This window comes from Dipodomys merriami, unplaced genomic scaffold (genome assembly GCF_024711535.1).
Source record: "Dipodomys merriami isolate MVZ:Mamm:240054 unplaced genomic scaffold, mDipMer1.0.p SCAF_9, whole genome shotgun sequence".
Taxonomy (NCBI): domain Eukaryota; kingdom Metazoa; phylum Chordata; class Mammalia; order Rodentia; family Heteromyidae; genus Dipodomys; species Dipodomys merriami.
In genome coordinates this window covers 52,274,324-52,290,263 of record NW_027206512.1, presented here as the reverse complement: position 1 = coordinate 52,290,263, position 15,940 = coordinate 52,274,324, and the positions used below count along the sequence as shown (strand labels likewise).

At 40.8% G+C, this 15,940-nt stretch overlaps 1 protein-coding gene across 1 annotated transcript in view; it reads right to left on the bottom strand.

Moving 5' to 3' along the window:
- Positions 1 to 5,755: 5,755 nt before the first annotated feature.
- Sepsecs (Sep (O-phosphoserine) tRNA:Sec (selenocysteine) tRNA synthase) overlaps positions 5,756 to 15,940 on the bottom strand; it is a 35,168-nt gene continuing 24,983 nt past the window's right edge. Inside the window, exons 9-11 of the mRNA XM_070012383.1 lie at positions 14,460 to 14,553; positions 12,619 to 12,709; positions 5,756 to 10,835 (exon numbers count right to left, since the gene is read on the bottom strand). Coding sequence (XP_069868484.1) covers positions 10,547 to 10,835; positions 12,619 to 12,709; positions 14,460 to 14,553 — 474 coding nt within the window. The 3' untranslated portion in view covers positions 5,756 to 10,546. The remainder of the gene's footprint in view (positions 10,836 to 12,618; positions 12,710 to 14,459; positions 14,554 to 15,940) is intronic.

Below are 15,940 nucleotides of genomic sequence, written 5' to 3'. Positions count from 1 at the left end.
TGGGCCCCAGGAGATAGATGGTGACTCAAGGGCAGGCAGGGAGGCTAGAAGAAGATCAAAGTCTAATCTAGTGTGGTCGGCACGGTACTAAACCAACACCATCTTTCAAGATGTCCATCAACATGAAAGGCTACCAGGTGTGGCAGTGCGCACCTGTATCCCAGCACTGGAGAGAATGAAGCAGTAAGAACGTGAGTTCTTGGCCAGCCTGACAACAAGACTCTGACTCAAAACAAACAGAAGTATAAAAGGTCAAAGTAATGCCAAAGTTCCAGGGGATGGTTAGGTTTGGGACGGTTTTACTGGAGAAGATGTAGAAGAAATGGGTTTGCAGGAGGAGGATAATTTGACAGTGGATAAGGGTGAGAGGCAGCAGGGCCTACATGCCCAGATATATCTGATTGTGTCAAGGGGTGTTTGAGCCGCAGCCCGTAACTCCAGGGCAGAGTCCTAACCTCTGACACAACCTCTCTGCTACTTACAGGGGAAGGAAGCCTGCTGTCCTCAGCTCTCAGCACAGAAGCCAGTCTGGAAGCACCAGCAGCAGCGCACTCTCCTACCCCCCTTCCTCTGCCCTGCTGGCAGCACGGATGCCTGACATTCAGCTGATCCTTTAAAAGCGAGGCAAACAAAACTGTGCAGTTTTGGATGTTTACTTCCACCATCTGTGGAGCAATACAAGTTCAAGTTAGAATGGCATCCGCTCTCCATCAGTATTAGGAAACCATTTAAACATCCACAGCCATTTACTGATTATAAACACTCAGAAAAAAAAAAAGAAAAAAAAAAAGGCAGCAAGTGGCATGTGGACTGTCTTATTTCATGCCCCAGGAAGCAATGGGCTCAGTGGGGATGGTGCTCTCTCCATAAGCAGTTTGGTTATGGTGGGTTGTACTTTTCCTGGAGAATAGCATAAACGATATTGGCCCCAAAATACACTAATGCAAAATAGATGGGAAATAGACAGTGATCATAAATGTAAATCCCCCCAAAATGTTGAATTTACCACTGTTAAAGGTCCATTTGCTTTTAGTTAGTGGATAAAAACTGATGATTTTTTAAAAAAAACTGGCCATCAAAGTTAGCAGGAGGCTCTGTTCAAAAGGTTCCTGCCACCTCTCCGTCCCCCTTCCCACTCCCAGAAGGGCTCGGACAGCAGACCATCCACCAAGGCAGGGACCCTGTCAGCTCAGTGTGGTAGGAATGGACTCAGGAAATGGAAGGAATGGAAGAAATGGAACCCACTGCCAGTCCATCGGCAAGCTGTGAGAAGTGTCCTAGGCCAACTTTGTGTCTTGTGAAGGGTCTCGCTGCCTCCTTCAGACTTGTCATCTGCTCATGGGTGGCTGTCCCCCAGGACCTGCTTTCTCTCCAGTTACCCTCAGTACCGGTTTTCTGACTAGGAAAGCTTCTTTTGTGTGTGTGTGTGTGTGTGTGTGTGTGTGTGTGTGTGTGTGTGTGTGTGTGTGTGTCTGTGTCTGTGTGTGTCTGTGTGTGTGTCTGTGTGTGTGTCCAGTCATGGGGCCTGAACTCTGGGCCTGGGCACTGTCCCTCAGCTCTTCAGCTCAAGGCTAGCACTCTACCACTTGAGCCACAGTGCCACTTCCGGCTTTTTTCTTATGTGGTGCTGAGGAATCGAACCCAGGGCCTCGAGCATGCAAGGCAAGTGCTCTACCACTAAGCCACCATCCCAGCCCCACTAGGAAAGCTTCTAATGGGAGCTTCCAGCCAACTCTGGGTTCCAAGAACCCACAATCTCATAGGTGAACTTCTGCCATGATGGCATAAAGGACCCCTGGTCAAGTTTTGCAGAGGGAAGGGTGTAGAAAAGGTCTCTCAGCATGGTGCCTGGTGTTAAGCTCCTCCTGAACTTAGCTCCTTTGTCTCCAGTGTGATCCAAGGCCCCAAAGGCAGAATGCTCCCCGGTGATGTCCTCTGATCTCCCCCAGGCTGCCTGCCACCTCACCCCTCCCCTCCCTTTTCCTCTGGGTGGGAGACTATCACAGCTCCATCTGTTTTGGAACAAACACTACCTCTAGCTACCAAACTCAGTTTGCCCTCAAGCTTTCCTAGTATGAGGCTCTGAGTTAGAGTTAGGCCTATCAGGTGGTATGGGGGTAATGTACTTTGGGATGTCAAGGCCTCCCCCTGACCATGACTGAGATTGGCTTTTTTTTTTTTTTTTTTTTTTTTTTTTTTAACCGGTCGTGGGGTCTGAACTCTGGGCTTGGGCACTGTCCCTCAGCTCTTCAGCTCAAGGCTAGTGCTCTACCACTTGAGCCACAGAGCCACTTCCGGCTTTTTTCTTATGTGGTGCTGAGGAATCGAACCCAGGGCCTCAGGCATGCAAAGCAAGCGCTCTACCACTGAGCCACCTTCCCAGCCCTGAGATTGGCTTTTAAAACAGAGAAAGGCTGGCCATGAGGCAGGTAAGACAAAATTTGGCCTGTGAAATGCAATACTGAGTGCTGGATGCTCGGTGTCATTTGAGAGATATGTTTGAAAGTTTCTGTGACAAAAGAATTCTTAAAGCTCATCCTTCCCCCCCTCCCCCCTCCTCTCTCTCTCTCTCTCTCTCTCTCTCTCTCTCTCTCTCTCTCTCTCGCTTTCTCTCTCTGTGCCAGTCCTGGGGTTTGAACTCAGGGCCTGGATGCTGTCCTTGAGCCTTTTTGCTCAGGGTTGGTGCTCTACCACTTCTGGCTTTTTGGTGGTTAATTGGAGATAAAGTCTTAGGAACCCAGGCTGGCTTCAAACCGTGATCCTCAGATCTTAGCCTGAGTAGCTAGGATTATGAGCACAAGCCACCGGCAACCAGCTTTAAGGCCTATTCTTAAAGAAATATCTGCTACATTTATTCCAACTGAGAAGTCACTGATAGATAAGGCTGGCTTGAAACCATGATCTTCAGATCTCAGCCTCCTGAATAGCTAGGATTATAGGTATGAGCCACAAGTGTTTGCCTTTTTTGTGCTGGTACTGGACTTGAAGACAAGGCCTTGTGCTCTTGCTTGGCATTTTTTTCCTTCAAAGCTGGTGCCCTACCACTTGAACCACACTTCTACTTTCACATCCCAATTTCTAGTTATTTATGTGTGCTAGTACTGTGGGGCTTGAACTCAGGGCCTCACATTTCCACTTACTTCCCTTTTTTGCTCAAGGCTGGTAGTCTACCACTTGAGACATACCTCCACTTCCAAAAGGTTTCTTGAAAACATTTGTCCAAGAACACAGGGGAGGAGATGGGGAGCTATCATACTATAAGTGATGTAGACATTATTTGCCAGCCCAATGGAGCTCACACTTGACTAGCTGTCAGGACATTGGCTGGCCAAGTTGGGCTTGAGAGAACCTGGAAGGAGGCAAGGAATGGGAGGCTGTGGGCCGTGGGCTGTGGGCGTCACTCTAACAGCCAGGGAACAAATCTCTTCCTACAGAAGACTTGAGAAACTCCTTCGTGTCTGCCACCTCAAGCAAAGTTTGGGGCTCTATACTGAGAGAGACAAACTACTGAACACCTTCAATGCAACACAATGGGATTTCACACACACAATTCCATAAATATTTAATAATACCCACTGCATCATTCATACAACAAACAGTTGAGTGTATGCTGTGTGGCAGGTGCCATGTAGGCGCCTAGGGTCTGTGAGTGAACAGAACGGTTTTGGTGGTACTTACGGTAAGCAAAATGACACAATAAATATTCAAGTTACAGAGTAGGCTGGACCTCTGCCTCACAGCATGGGCTACAGGCCAGTAGCAGAGGTATCATCTAGACATGTAGCTTCCTAGAAACACCTGCTCCAGATCTATTGGAATCCAATCTGCCTTTAAACAAGGACTCCAGGTGATCTGAACACTTGCTGTTCGTGGCCAGTTTTTTCCCCCCTCAAAGATAGGTGATTGAATCCAGGCCTCACACACACTAGGTTGAACCATGCCCCGAGTCCTTTTGTGTGTTTGTGTTCTGCTTTTGAGATAGGAAGCTGCTGCCCTTACAGACTCAATGTCCTCCTGCCCTTACCTCCGCAATAGCTGAGATTACAAACGAGCACCACCACACCTGGCTCTGACCTTCCATTTAAGACAGTGTTTACGTATGTAATGTTAAGGGACTGGAGACAGCTACCGTTTTGAAATGGAGGGCTTTAAGGGAGTCAGCCCGGCATCTGGGTTGAGATGGTCCCAGGCCGAGAGCAGCCAGTGCCAAGGCAATGTGTACCAGGCTGGAGGAGAAAAGCATGGAAATCAAAAGGATGAAGGAGGTGGGAGTGGCGGGGAGGGTTCTGATTAGGTGCTGTAGGCTGCTGAGGCCCAAACAAGGACTTTGGCTTACACTCTGAGTAGCATGGGGAATAATGCAATAGCTTGGGGCTGGTAAGTGATGAGCCGTTTCAGAATGGTTACTTTGGTTGTGGCACTGAGAAATTGTGAAAGGGGCGTGGGTAGAACAGGGAGACCCTTTATGGGGAGTGGGTAGGAACTCTATAATACAAGAAACACAGGTAGTTCAAACGTAGTTAGTCACAGGGAAGGTAGACAATGGCTTGATTCAGATAAGAGTTCAGGGTAGATGCAAAATGACATCTTTATTAGATGGAGGAGGTAAAGGAGTTGAGAATAATTCCCAGACTTGTAGAAATGACAGAGTAGGGACAGTGAGATAAGTAGGTTGGGGTTGAGCACAATCTTGGGGCAAAGATCAAGGAATTATCTTTGGCAGGTCTATTGGACATCCAAGGGATGGTTAGGCAGTTAGGTGGGTATGAGTATAGACAACATTCAGGAAAAACATCAGCTAAAGATACATATTAAGGAGCCAGAGTCAACTAACCTATGTGAGGATGAGGATAAATATACTGAACGGCTGTGCTTGTAATTCTGCTGACTGTACCAAACTCTTTGGTCAGACAGGAGAATCCATGAGGAGGTCACTGTGACATGAACTTTTAATCTCAGTATCTCTCTTAGGTTATGATCTGCAATTTCAGGTGCATAAAACAGTTAATGCACTTTGAATATTTCTGCAGTTCTCAAATGTCAATGCAAACCCAGGGGAATGAATAAAAAGCCACCTAGGAAAACCCTGGGAGGGGGGGGAATATAAAATCAACTATATAAATTTCCACCGGAGAATAGACAAAATACATTACTGACTCTCCTGGAATTCATTTCAATTTCAATCTAGCACAACCTAGATTAGTAGAGAGAGTATCATGGCACTAGTCATAGTTAATGCTGTTTTATTCAGGCTTAATTAAACACACCTGTCTTATTCTCTCATTTAATCTCCAATCCTAGAAGGTTGTACCAGTTCCACAACCTTAATGGAATGAGGAGGATGAGAATGAGATCCACAGAGGGTAAATGTGTGAACTCACATGGAGAACAAGTCCCAGGGCAGTAATCTACCTCTAGTCAAAGACAACTGACGACTGCCTGAGCTATTCAAACAGCACAAAAATGGAATCTGAAGAAATGATACTAGTTTATTCTCAAACAAAGGCAAACTGTTTTAGAGAAGATTAAATACTGTTCAGCATCCAACAATGGCTCTGGAAATGTCATTGCTTTCCTTTTTTTGGTAATATTTAGTCCTAACCATGACTCATGGTTCTCATTTTAGATTTGACTTTTCTTGTTAGCTTCTAGGCAAATTTACTGATGACTGAACCAGAAAAATGGGTAAGTAATTTAGTGTCTGTTATTTGTACTTTGACTTTATCTGTAGTAATGATTAAGTACAATAAGATAATGCACTGCCAGTGATTTATTAAAATTTTATTGCATGTAATAAATTATAAATTTATTTTCAAAGTCTATACCAAAAATATTTCTGGAAAACATTTTTTCCCTTGTTTGTTAAGTTACAGGTGAGCAGGCTGACATTACATCATATTCTCATGGTGAAAATTCCCAGCCACAGTTAAACCCAGCCTTTCATGTTGATACTGCTTGATAAAAACAGAACAGCATAAATGCTTGCAGAGTTTGCTGAAGGCCTTTCCCTGAAGGGGGAAAATTACAGATACATCCTCAGTAGCCTTAAACCCATCATCTGTTGTACACACCTGATGGACCAAATGAAAGTAAGAAGTAAGGCACAAAGAATGCAGTAAGTTAAAGACTATGTAGATTAGAATCAACAGTGTGACAGACAAGGCATGCACTTTTCTACTTTTAACAGCATATTCAACTGGTTCTTACCAAATTATACAGATTATGACATTTCTGAAATGACCCAAATTCTTGCATATCAAATTCTAGAAATCAGCACATCTTAAGACAGCAGGAAAAACAAACTCAGAGCCTCACACTTGCTAGGCAAATGGTCTACCATTGAGCTATGGAAACATAACTTTTACATGAACCAAATGTGTGTGTGTGTGTGTGTGTGTGTATACTTCAAAATTTTGTCTTAGTAGAATATGAATGAGATTCATCTGTTTTTTGTTTCTGTTGTTTTCAATCATTGGTTATATAGCTGTATGAAAGGATATAGTAATTAACTCTCAGCTCAAGGCTGAGTTCAAATGCTAGTATTAGAGGAAAAAAATAACTCTCAAGATGGGGCACTAATTCACATTGAAATAATAACCAGTAGGAAAAAATTGCAGCTGTATAAACACATAAATTTTACTAAAACCTATGGAAACCATAGGCAGAGTCTAAAATTAAAAGCTCATTCTGTAGGTCAGGCCTCAGTGACAGTTCTTATTATGGGGTGGTTAAAGACCCAGAACTCCAGCAGAATTACGTGCTGGGTCAAACTATTAGGAAAAAAATTAAGTTATATTTAAACTTACCATTCTGTACATCAAGTGCCTATTGGCTGAACTGAACTGTATTCAATAATTCATATTCTACAACTTAATTCAACCACTACAAAAAAACTAAGTGGAAAGATTTATAGTTGAACACTGGGTTTCAAAGGCTGGTATCACATATCATTCCCTGATAGAGTGAGAATTCATCAGCAGAAGATTTAAGAACCAAATTGAGAGTTTGATTTAAAATACTTCTCTTTGCCATATGAATAGTAGTAACACATTACATAGCAATCAAAAGAATATTTGTATTATTCAATTTTCTGTTCTAGGCAGACTACTTTGGCCCAGTGAACTCTCAAACTCTAACTACAAAATTCTACATTACAGCTTCATTGAGGCTAACCAATCAGCATTAACAAGTCTTAGCAAGGAATTTTATGTGCATACTTTTAAATACTCTTATGTAGAAATGACAGTATATGGACAGAAAGAGCTGACTGTGCAAAACTACAATGTCCCTTCAAAATCTGAATTCTGTGACCTTAAGGTCACAATGGAAGCAGCAGAAAGAGCAGTTATGTCAAAACTGCTAGAAAGAGGAAGAGTTAATCATAATAAGTGCAGTTGATTTTATGCATCAGGAGTAAGATGTTATAACATATCTATCATTTACATGTGGGTTCATGTAATTTATCTTCAATTAGAATTATTATCTATTCAGCAGCTGAAGCCTAAGAATTGCTGATATGCTGCAGATGAGGAAACATTTGCTAGTCACTCGACTCTGGCCTTTCTGCAGTGAAATAATGATCACACAGTATAGGTCTCTCATTCTGTAAAGCAGTTTGGCTTGACATAAACTGAGCTGCACTGTCAACACTGACATCACACTATCACCCTCCATGGTTGGACTTTAGGGGTCCATGCACCCCTTCAGCTTTCCTGAGTCTACATTTCAGTGTCAGATTCACACAGAAAATAGCACACATCTTTGATATCCAAAATTTAGACCTCTAAAACAAGTTACTATAGCTACCTAAGAAATGTTTAGCCAGGCACTGGTGGCTCACGCCCGTAATCCTCCTACCAGGAAGAAGATCAAGCTTTGATACCAGCCTGGGCAGAAATAAACAAGAGGCTCTGATCTCCAAATAACTAGTAAAAAAACAAAAAAGAAGTAGAATTGTAGTGCAAGTGGTAGACCAACCAGCCTTGACTAGAAAAGCTAAGGGACAGTGCCGAGGCTCTAGGTTCAAGCCTTAGTACCAGCACATAAAGAAAAAAGAAGTGTTCAAATATCTGAACCGCAGAAATATAATGCATTTAAAAAATCACCTTTTCATGTTTGTAAATGTCTTATCTCAATCTAGTCTTGATTTCAATGGTCATCAAGCCAGTGTCTGAGGCATTCTAACTTATTCATTAAAATGAGTGGAGCCTATCTGCACTCATGTTTACAGTCTCAGGCCATACACAATGTTATCAACATACCAGAAAACCCTTTCCCATACAGAGTTGACACTGCTAAGTCAATAAGGAAAATGCAATCCACAAGTCAACACAGCATTTGCTACTATAATGGTTTTTAAAATATGTTCAAGGAAATGTTAGCAAGTACTTCCTCTAGCCAGATGCTAGGGGCTTATGCCTGTCATCTCAACCACAGAGAAGCTGAGATCTCAATGGAAGAAGCTAGGTGTGGTGGTGCACACCTGATGCATAAAATAGGCAGGCTGGGCTCAATTACACACCGAGGCAAGAAGCAGGACCCTATGCAGTGGAGGGAGGGAGGGAGAAAAGGGAGGGAGAGAGGGAGGGAGAGAGACACAGAGAGAGAAAAAGACAGAGAAAGAGAGAGACAGAGAGAGGGGAGGGAGGGGGGAGAGAGAGAGAGAGAGAGGGGGAGAGAGAGAGAGAGAGAGAGAGAGAGAACACAAGCTGGCAGTATATCTCAGTGATATAGTGCCTGCCTTACAATCTAAGTACTTCCAAAACAAGGTCTCTTCTTTTGAGTATTTTCAATGTGGGTTAATCTTTACTGAAGGAGTGTCCTTGGAGTATTTGATACACATTAAGTAGGTTAAAGATGCTCCTCAAAATCATTTGTCACACAATATTTGCCCCTGATAATCCCTCAGGCTAAGCAATGCCTCACTCAGAGAGCAGGTTTGGCACCAGCTTTGGCATGGTGGTGTATTCAGAAGTTTCATTAACTCATCAGGCTATTGGATCTCAGTTTATTTCTTAAAATTAACAAAAGCTTCTAGGCACTGGTAGCTTATGCCTGTAATCTTCATTACTCATGAGGCCAAGATCTGAGGATCACAGTTTGAAGCCAGCTCAGGCAGGAAAGTCCATGAGACTCTTATCTCAATTAACTACCAAAAAGCTGGAAGTGATGCTGTGGCTCAAGTGGCTCAAGTGTGAGCCTTGAGCGCAAAAGCTCAGAGAGTACCCATGCCGAGTTTAGACCCCTGGACTGGCACAAAAACAAAAAATCAACAAAAATTATTGCTAAAGCAGTAAGTCTGTAAATTTCAGATTCAAAAATGAGCATTCAGGCAGAGTGACGAATACACTTGCTTATCATCCTATACCACATTCACTTCCTCAGCAAAAATAGGTCCTAAAATGCCCATATACCCAATTGAACCAATCCTGAGCAGAAGAGTCAATACAGAAAGGTTGCATAAAACAAAATCAGTTCCTCCATAAAGTTTCACTTGCTCAAATAGGACAATGTACCAGTGCCGTAGAAAACAAGGTATAATGACAGGTTTAGAATGGTGATCCTGGTTATCACCAAAGCTTCTCCAGACAGCATAGTTCGTAATGTTTAATGTAATTATCAACTTTGGAGAATAGTCACAGTTGTTTAACAATAGATATGTTCTAGGATGCACAATTAGCTCATCTGTAGTTTTGAGAACACCATGTCATGTGCTTATACCAATGAGATGACCAACATGTCCCTTGGAGAAGTGAATCTACTATTGGCTGAACCTTGTCATGCAGCACATAACTCTGATGCCAAGTAACTACAGTCATTACTCAGCAGCAACTACTTCAGTTTACTTCACAGCCGTTTTAACCTCAGCACTGGTGCTGTGGGCTTCTATTATGAAAACTTGCCTTGCCCAATGGAGGATGCTGGGCAGTGTTACTGGCCTCCACCCACCCACTGTCAAGGGCATCCCACCATTGTGATAACCAAACATAGCCCTAGATGTTGCCTGAAATAAGCAAATCTTCCCCTGTGGAGAGCTGTCGCTTTTTGGTCTCAACTGAAGTTTGCAGCATGTCTCTGCTTCTTTAGGCACATGGAGATATCAGAACAAAGATCCAGTAATAAGCAGCATTAGAGAGAGATCTTAAGTCTGTGTGATGAGAAATATGAGTGACTTTAGGAGGTTAGGAAGAAGCCCTCAACATTTCAGAGAGAATGACAGGGAACTTTACAATCTTTCTTAGTCAGAATGACCTATAATATAATGTCTAATTGGCAAATACCCTAGCAATTATAAAAATGCTTGCTGTATATTACAACCTCTTAAGGGTTATAAGGATTGAGGTGATCTAAGAATAAAAACCAGAGCAATTATCAAAGGTCTATAAATTGGCTGAATATTCTCTGTAAGTTCTCAATTCAAACATCTCTAGTCTGGTCTGTAGATGGCCTGCCTGTTCTGCAGCCTCATCATTTCTTTCAAATTAGCAAAGAAAAAAAGGAAAAAAACCAGCAAACCAGATCCATCATGTCAGAAAGAAGTACCCTGTTACATATCAAGAAGTACATTATCTAGCTTGAAAGCCACCTCTGCAGTCTCCACATCTTTTGTTTTGTCACAGTTGTCAATTCCAGATACATCGTTCTCCTGAAGTTGCTCTTTTCTTACTGCCTTTAAACATTTGTCAAGTCTCTTTATGAACAGGTCCACATCCTGTGTCTTCATCCCGATGGCTGCTGCAGCATTGAGGTAAGCACAGGGGTAACTATCTGCGTGGGACATAAAGCCATGGAAAGTGTAGCCACTCACAGTTTGCACAGACCCGAGAGGCACAGCCCTGAAAGGGAGAAAAGATTGATCAATATAATGTGTCTGCTGCTGTGAGCAGAATGCTACCCAGAAACAAAAGGTATCTGTGTTTCTAAGCCACATATTTGCTGAAGTCCAGTCAGGGCAGTGGATCAAGCTTAAAAGCCAAGCAACTTAGGAGACATGGATAGGAAGTTTGAAGTGGGAGGCAATCAAGACAAAAAGTTAGCAAGACCTAAACTCAAAAATTAAGCTACTTATGGTGGTTCACACTGTAATCCCAGCTATATAGGAGGTATAGGTAGGAGGATCTCAGTCAGGTCAGCCCCGGGCAAAAATATAAGATCCTACCTGAAAAATAACTACGGCAAAAGTCAGTAAATAAAATAAAAGAAAGAAAGAATAGAAAACAAGAGCAACAACAGGGAAAGAAGGAAGGAAGGGAAGGAGGGAGGGAGGGAAAAAAAAGCATGGAGCATGACTCAAGTGCTAGAGCATCTGCCTAGCAAGTATAAAGCCCTGAGTTCAAACCCTAGTACCACACACCCAAAAATAAAAGAAGTTGGGGGGATGGAGGGAGGATGGGAAGGGATGAGAAGGGGAAACAAAGGAGGAGGCTACAATGCTTGATAAGAAATGTCCTCATTATCTTGCCCATGTAATTGTAACCCCTCTGTACGGTATTTTCACAATAAAAATAAAAATTAAAAAAAAAAGAAGTTGAAAAACAGGCATAAATCATGGCCTATGCAAACAAACCATGAAATTATACAGTACACTGTTAGTTTACATTAACAAGTCCTGTATAATGACAACCATTTACTGATTATCTTCTAGGAAAGAACAAGAAGCTCTAGAATCTCAAACACTTTTACTGGTTCTTCAAAGAAGTAACAAGACTGTGCTAAATCGGGAATCTGGTGTCACATATGTAAGTCAAGTCACTTTGACCCATGTGGTCAGTGCCATGCAGTAGAAGTTTGAAATGTTTAAAAAGGGAGGACAGGAATACTAGGCATGACAGCACAGGCCTGTAATCCCAGCTACAAGGGAAGCAATAGGTAGGATGATCACAGTCCACAGCTGGCCCTGGGCAAAAAGCATGAGACTCCAGCAAAAAAAAAGAACATACAGCAAAAAAGGACTGAGGGCATGGCTCAGCAGACTGCCTGAATAATTCAAGAGTGAGGGACAGGGAGAGGGGACTGAGTTTAAAATCTAATACTACCAATTAAAGACAAAACAATCCTTTGACGTAAAATTTCTACCCTGTATTAGAATGAAATTCTTCAACAAAAGTATGTAAAGTTTTAGATAAAAAACTTTAAGTTATTTTCCTCTTATCGCATGCATCAAATATATAAGATTCATTGGATGCCATGCATTTATAAAAGGAAACACAATAGGTACTTCTAAGGCAGTACTTGGTCAAGAATTACATAACCCTTTAGAAAGCAGCATTTTCTTAACCTTTTTACTTAAATTCAGACTGAAGATGATTTGTTTCTGATATAATGAGACACCACTGAAGATCATTTAATAAAGGAAATGAAATTAAAATTAAATGAAAATCTGTATCAAGATAATCTGTCTCCTACAATGACTAATATTCTTATCTTCCTTTGACTGTCATAAAACACCCATGAGTGGGTAGATAATAGTCTTATAAGTCCTCTGTCTTGACATCCTTTTACCCCACTATGAATTCCTGGTAGAGATCAGTATGTACTTGGAGACCCTTGTTGAAGAAAGTGCTTCATTAGTTAACTCTGAAAGGCAAATAAACCAAAGTCTCTTTTAAACATCCTTACCTGGCTCCAGAAACCTGCCTGGTAAAAAGCATTGAGCCAAGCTGAGTGACAGCCTTGTCATGGTGCTCATCTAGTGTCTTTAGTGTCACAGCTAGAAAGGAAAAAAGTGCCCCAATAAACTTTGGTTCACCAGCACAAACATTACTCAAAGCATGTTAACAACAGAGCTTACTCTTTATCCACTGTTAAGGAGTCCAGTATCAGATTAATGTACTTAATAATTACAGTCATGATTTGTTTTCACATCAGGCAAAACACATATTTGTATACATTAATATGTTCAGAATGAACAGAATTTTCATATCACCTAGAAATGTAATCTCTCCAGTTAAACTGAGCAATGACATGACCAGTATGGCTATTTATTCAAATTCAACCAAACCACGTTTTAAGTACATGGGATATGTGTATGTAGATGTATATACATATATCTGTATATGTACATATGTATGTATATATGACTGAGTCAGATCAACATCTGCATATGGAAATGGAAATTACCATTGGGAGACTGAGTGGTAAACTGCAACCTGTATACCACCAATATTTTGGCTATCCTTTACTGAGGACTAACATCCCCTGCTACTGACTTTCCATTTTACAAACATAATCTCCACCTACCTTCTAATAATTCTGTATATGATGGATCATTACTGCTATTTTAGAGATAGCAAAAAGGAGGTGAGAGGCTAAGACATGGCAGAATTAATAATCTTACTACTATCACACTGTACACTAGCAAATACTGGGATGGCTTTTATTATATAAGAAGCCCATTTCAGCCATGGTGATTCACTTTTCTCAGATATATAGAAAATAGAAAACATATACTTCATATATCTAAATTAAGAGGTAATGATATTGATTTTTAAGCTGTTTAAGGGTGTAAAAAGTTAATGTTCATATTATCATTTTAATAGCTCTTGAATTATATGTCAAAATATATAGTCCCTATACAAAAAAATCGTATTATAATAAACACGGAGTTCTCTTAACATGTGTAGCTAAAGCAAATAATAATAGTAGTACTACCTTCAGCTCCAAGATAATTATTTAGAGAGTTCTTTCTGGTAACCTAGGCATTTGAGCTAGAAACATGACTTAAGTTATTTTTTTTATATTCATTCCATTTGGGCTGGAAATGTGGCTCAGTGGTAGAGCGCTTGCCTTGCACCCATGAGGCCCTGGGTTTGATTCCTCAGCACCACATAAGCAAAAAAAAAAAAAAGCCGGAAGTGGCGCTGTGGCTCAAGTGGTAGAGCACTAGCCTTGAGCTGAAGAGCTGAGGGACAGTGCCCAGGCCCAGAGTTCAGGCCCCACGACCAGACCCCCCCCCAAAAAAAAGTGATTATATTCATTGCATTTAATATTGACTGAGTCTCTCAGTGGATACATTTTCCCTTAGAAAAAAACACTAAAATATTTCTAAAAGTTAGCTTTCTCAATTTACAAATCAACACTGGGATGAATTTATAAATAAATATATAAATATAGATAGCCAGGTGCCAGTGGCTCATGCCTATGCTACTTGGGAGGTTGAGATTTGAGAACATGGTTCAAAGCTGCGTTGGGCAAAAAAGTCTATGAAACTCTTATCTCCAATTACCCAGTTTAAAAAAAAAAAAAGCCAAAAGTGGAGCTGGGCTCAAGTGGCAGAGCACCAGCCTGGACCAAAAAAAGTTCAGGGACAGTTTAAGCCCCAAAATGGGCACACACACACACACACAAATGTATTATGAAAGAGTTCTTTTTTTTTCTATAAATAGCAACAGAAGTTGATCCTCTTGTCCCTAAAGCAGGATGATAAGTATTGTTTTTCTTTCATTAAGCAAAGAAGGTACCTAATGATATGGGGTTATGGGGTGTCTTCAGCAGTCTTTCACTGTGGGCTTCTGACAACTTCTTCAGCTGGTTGGACAAATAGGAAAACATTTCCTGCAAGAACAAAATGTCATAACCAAATAAACACTGTAAATCCTTTGGAATTTTTCTTTTCTTTATTTTTTAGATGAGGTCTTATTATATTGAGCATGCTGAGAATTTTTGATCCTCTAGTCCCCATTCCCAAGTAGATGGGATTAGAGGTATGTACCACGATACCAGTCAAGAGTTCTCACTCTAATCCAAGCAGCCATCAGTCTTACCTGTGGACATAGTAATGGCACAGCAAATGATTTATCTGCTTATTCCTCCATCCCTGTACAGGCTACTCTTACACAGATCCCAGTGTGGTTTTTCAAAAGCAAGAGCTAGATCCTGCCCATTCTGTCAAGACTTTCTCTTGTAACTTCAAAAAATGCTCTTTAGCTCTAAAGGCCCCCACATGTGACTCAACCAACAAACCCAGCTCCATGACTTGTGTCATTCCCCCATCTGCCTACCACCCCAGCCCCACTTCCAACCATTTTTTCTATGCTTCTCCCAGCGACTAGAAGAAATCATATCCCCTGACAGAGTCATAGTTATGGACAGCTTCAGTAAGCCTGTCTTCACTTTTTGAATGCAAAAAGAACCAATTTATTTAATGATCATCAACGACATTGCATAATTGTGGCATTCTAAGGATCGATTTTACAAAAATCCTAAAACTTAAATAAACAGAAATATTTAAAGAGGCAACTGTCATCATTTTCAGAAATGGAAAAAAAGCATCATTTAAAAGCATCATTTCTTAATACAAAAGATTTACTGGCTGAGACCAATATTCCAATACTCCTTCAGAAAATGGAACGTTAAATAAACAAATGGAATTTTTTAAAAAACAATTTTTCATAGCAATTAGAGCAAATCATGGCTTAGTTCTCTATCAGCATTAATAAAGGAAAGAATTCACAGTTGCAGGATAAATTCTTAATTATTATAATAAAGTATCTAGTTTGCTACCTTAAATGCTTATTACTTTCTTTTAAAAGTAGCCATATATCTCATTTAGATAATAAATGTTGTTTTTCTTCATCTATACTAGCCTTAATGTCCTAAGTGGCATCTGTCTATCTAATGCTCCCTTATATTCAAATTCATCAAGCTCTCATTAGCAAAAATAAGTCTGAAAACCTGGAAGCAGGCAATCAATGTCTTTTATAGACACTTAGTGTTCATATCTAATAACAAAACCATCCCCACCTTTCATTTACCCTTAAGCATCTCTTAAGCATATATTATTGTTGAAGTTTTATGCATTTCAGTGATGAAGACCAATTTAAAATAATTTTCTCTCCAGTTTGGCTGAAACATTAAACAGAAATGTGGCCAGAAATCCGTGAGTACTTAAGTTGTACAAGAGTTAGCTATTCTGAAAAAAAAAGAGGAAATGTTTCCTTAG